The 4,505-nt window shown below is 36.8% G+C and overlaps 1 protein-coding gene across 1 annotated transcript; it reads right to left on the reverse strand.

Annotated features, from left to right (window-relative positions):
- Positions 1-3,840: 3,840 nt before the first annotated feature.
- On the reverse strand, positions 3,841-4,275 carry LOC143534189 (uncharacterized). Its single transcript, XM_077028743.1, has one exon. It carries the CDS (start codon positions 4,273-4,275, stop codon positions 3,841-3,843), a length of 435 nt encoding a protein of 144 aa, XP_076884858.1.
- Between the last annotated feature and the right edge of the window lie 230 nt (positions 4,276-4,505).

The raw sequence follows: 4,505 nt of genomic DNA on the forward strand, positions 1-4,505 counted from the left end.
GTTACTAATGCTTGTGTTCTTGTGACTACAGAAATGGCTAATGAGAAGATGCTGGATGTTCCTGTAGTTGATCCTCAGCCTGAATAACATCCTATACAGCAACAACAAGTGCAAGCTAGTCCCATGTTACTATATGACAAGAAGCATAATATTTGCGCACTTGTACAAGACAACTTTGCGTATCAGAATATTTTTAGCGATATCATTACATTTCTACGTCGATCCAGGATTCACTACGCTATCACTGCTGATGTTTAGATATATTTTAGCGTAATTTGTCCTTTCTGGGATTCAGCTAAATATGTGGGGTCTAAGAATCACATCATCGCCGTGATTAACAAGGCGACGATCACGATCACTCCCGGTGTGATACGTAGAGTGCTAAGATTTGCTGATAACATGGATAATCCATGTGAATTCGATAAGACGTTGATTCGTGGACTATTTTAGTGATTTTTCTATACTGGAGACCTTGATCGTTCCCAATATAACAAGGCGTACTTGTGTGATCCATACAAGTACTTACCACACGTATTGATTCATTGGCTTGGGGGACACAAGGGTGGCTTTGATGAATGTCGGATAATGCTCCAATCCACTTTCGTTGCTTTAATATTGAACAAACCGTTCAATTTCTCTGAGCTTATCTTCTACCATTTGAAGGAGAACAGTTTGGTTAAAAATTGTCGGAACAAGTTTCTCATGTATCCACGATTCGTGCAGCTATTTATTCAGAACTTGATTCCTGATCTGGTGATTGATTAGTCTCTACAAGATGATGTGTTGAGATTAGAACACATGAAGGCTGATACGATGAAGAGAATGAAGGCATATTGTATTCAAGCACCAGAAGATCGTCCGAGAACCAAATGTTTGATTGGTTACTTGGCTAATCCGAATTATGTATGTCCTTCTAATGATCGTTGGATCCATGATGACTCGTATCTGAATGTGAAGAGGGACCAGGTGGGAACAATGGTGATGAGGGTGGTAATGATGGTGGTGGAAACGGTGGAAATGGAGGTGACGGACAACGTGTTGACGTTGAGGCAGCCAGTTCATATGCTGCTCAACGTAAAGTCAAGGGCAAGGAAAAACTTCAAGATCAACCACCTAAGCGTCGTATTAGGCAAGGTTCGGGAGTGGAGATAGGTCCACAGGTGCCTAGGTCATACGTGAATCAAAGGCCGGTGTTGTCACTTACCGTTAGCACCCTGGCACATTCTTACGACGTCTGTATCATCTGATCAGAGGTTTGGCTCAATTCCTCAATCGATTTTATATCGTTTGCCAACACCTCCTGTCACATCAACTGTAACTTCTCCTGTAGCTACAATGATGCCGACACAAACTTCGGCTTTAACATTCATGAGAATAAGCCATCCACAAGGTCCACTGCAGCCTGAACCGGCTTCATTTCATACTTTGCCACCTACACAGCAGATGGATATGCTCCTTAGTTTGATTCATATATATGAGAATCAAATGGCGGGTAATCGTCAATTAAAAGAAAAAATGATGACGAATGAAGGCCATTTGTTACGGGTAATCGTCATTCGCTATACCATTTTGTTATTTATGTAAGGAAGACGAATGAAGGCCATTCGTTACGGAATGTGTTGTAATGAATAACATTCGTCTTCTATAAATAGGCTGATAGCCTGCATATTAATTTAAGTGTTTTGTGTTATTTGTCTCATTGTCGTTACTCTGTCCAACTAATTACTCAACACTTCGTTAACCTAATTAAGTCTATTATTCACATACATATATCATATAACTAGGTCCGGTGATCGATTGATATGAACTGATTAATCGATTGAAGCTTAGAGAGGTATTCTCAGTATACAAATCTTAACTAAAAACCAAAAAACCTAATAAAATATTATATAAAATATATATGTTTATTTGTACTTTAAGTAAGTAATAATCAAGTTTAACGACTTATGTTTGGCTAATAACTGCGGGTTTGTTCTTTTTAGCTTTTTTAATATTCACAAATCCACTTAGGAAATGTGAATACCCAGATGATAAACCGCATGTTGACCCATAGTCTCTGAACCCGAGGCATTCCATTAATCCAAGATTTATGGTTATAAAACCATATGCAAATGAAGTATAAAACAGTAAAACTAAACAGTTTAAGATTTATATTACCGGCTATTTGGCATACTCTAACATTAAACCTACCCAAGCATCATATGATAACGTATTTAAACTTTAAAATTCATAATATTTATAATATTCGTACAAAAAATTGAGGCTTGAGTATGACCTGACCTATCCATGGACAAAACGCTTTACCCACTAGAGATTTCCGTTACCCATGTATCAAATTGCACTTTCATTCTCAAGGCTAATCCTACCACCACATCCCAAGTTAAGTGTGTTTTCTTTTATATTATATCATATTATTAGTAGTTGGAAAAACCAATTTCGTATAATTATCATCATCTCCAACTTTAACGCAAAGACTATATTCATGGACATTTTTCAAAACTATTTTTAATTTTTTTTGTAATTTTTATTTTATAAGTTAAATTTAAATTACAACTCAAATATCCTATCCCCACACTTAAATTTTGCATTGTCCTCAATGCAAGGATAAGGATGACTTAAAATAAAAATAAAATTAAAATAAAGTCGGACCACAAAAAACTAAAAACAAAATAAAAACTATTAAGCTAGATAAAGGAAAAGACTGAGCTGGTAATATGAGCATGAAATATGAAGCCAAAGTCTTCTTCCCTGAATGCCCTCCAACTCCAAACGTGCTCAGCATACAGTACCTCCTTCTCTCACACACAAACGGAAGCGGAAAAAATTCAACAAACAATATTTAATAATATATCATATCAAATAAACCAATTTGATAGATGTTTAACATTCAAAGTATTTCATCAACCCATAAATATATAAAATAAAATATGAACAATTAGAATAAAATAATAAATATAAAGTATACGGCTTAGCTGCTCCATCATCCCAACACTTGTCTTTTTTATTATATTCTTCTTTGGGGATCGTCTCTCTCAACCTAGAAAAACCTAAGAAAATAAAAAACAAAAAACTACGTTAGTGACTCAATGACTTATACAAGACTCGAACAACAAAACCTTAAAATATGACTCAAAATACCAAACTAAGTACAAGAAATCACACCTGAATGATAACAAAAGGAATAACACAAAATAATTAATTAAAAATATATGGGTGCACAAGGCTGGCCGCGCCGCGCGATTAGGAGTGATGACCTATTCGTGCTACTCGGCGTGTGTCTGTGTGTCTCCCATAGATGGTCACGCAACGAGCCATTTTTTCCAGAAAGTTTCCAGTTCGAGAAGCCTTAATGCAAAACTTACCTGGAAAAAATTTAGAAAAATTATCATGCCTTCCTAAACCCATTTCATATCAATTTTACATGCAAAACTCACCTGGAACTCTGTCTTCTTGTAATTTCCTCCCTCCATGATGGTAATGATTCCTTGAAATGACTCAACGACACAAAACAAAACTCAGAAAAACTATTGTTAGTGACTCAAAGAAATTTAAAAATAAAATAGAAATAAACGTAAAATAAAATATACAAATTCTACACTTGAGTTTTTACTCAAAAGCTCATGCTATGTGAATCACGTGGATGTCCGAGTGGAACTGCCTCCACCTCGGTAGAACCCAGTGCCTACAAAGAAATTGAATCACGATTCGACCATTCATCAATCTTTCTTTTTTTTCTTTCTAACTCCACGAACCTTCTCAAACTTTCGCTTACCACCACCATTTTCTCTATTACACTTCACCATCACTCGAGAACGCGAAACCTCTCGCTCCTCCTTCACACTAATTCTGACAGAATGAATCATCAAGACGTGGATCCATGTCTGAAATAGATGAATCTATCGAGTAAACTGGATGACATGGATCAATGAGACTGTCTTGACCGCTCGGATGTCTCATGGATTTAGCAATATAAGTGATATTTTCTTCAAAAACGTCAATGACTGCTCTAGCGGTACATAAGAAAGGACGACGTAAAATTATAAGAACTCTCTCGTCAGCCTCCATATCTAAAACAACAAAATCTGCGGGAAAACCCAAATTATCGACCTTTGCGAGCAAGTTCTCCACGACACCCCTCGGATACTTAACGGAACGATCGGCAAAAGATAACGTCATGTGAGTACGGTTGAGCTCTCCTAATCCTAGCTTTTCATGTAAAGAATACGACATGAGGTTTATGCTAGCGACTCGATCTGGCGATGCTTGACACGTCATGTCCCTTCCGAAAAAGCATGGATTGGTGAAAACTCTGGGATCGGGTAATTTTCTGGTAACTTATTAAGAACTACAGCTAAACACTCCTCGTTCAGTGGAACAATCGAAAGCTACTCCAACTGGTCCTTTCTTTTAACAAGATCTTTCAAAAACTTGGCATATTTAGGCATATGCTGGAGGGCTTCAATGAACGGTACATTAATTTTCAACTGGCTGAACATATCAAGAAA

This window comes from Bidens hawaiensis, unplaced genomic scaffold (genome assembly GCF_021521415.1).
Source record: "Bidens hawaiensis isolate Kalapana, Puna unplaced genomic scaffold, B.hawaiensis_p1.1 tig00010102_1, whole genome shotgun sequence".
Lineage (NCBI taxonomy): Eukaryota > Viridiplantae > Streptophyta > Magnoliopsida > Asterales > Asteraceae > Bidens > Bidens hawaiensis.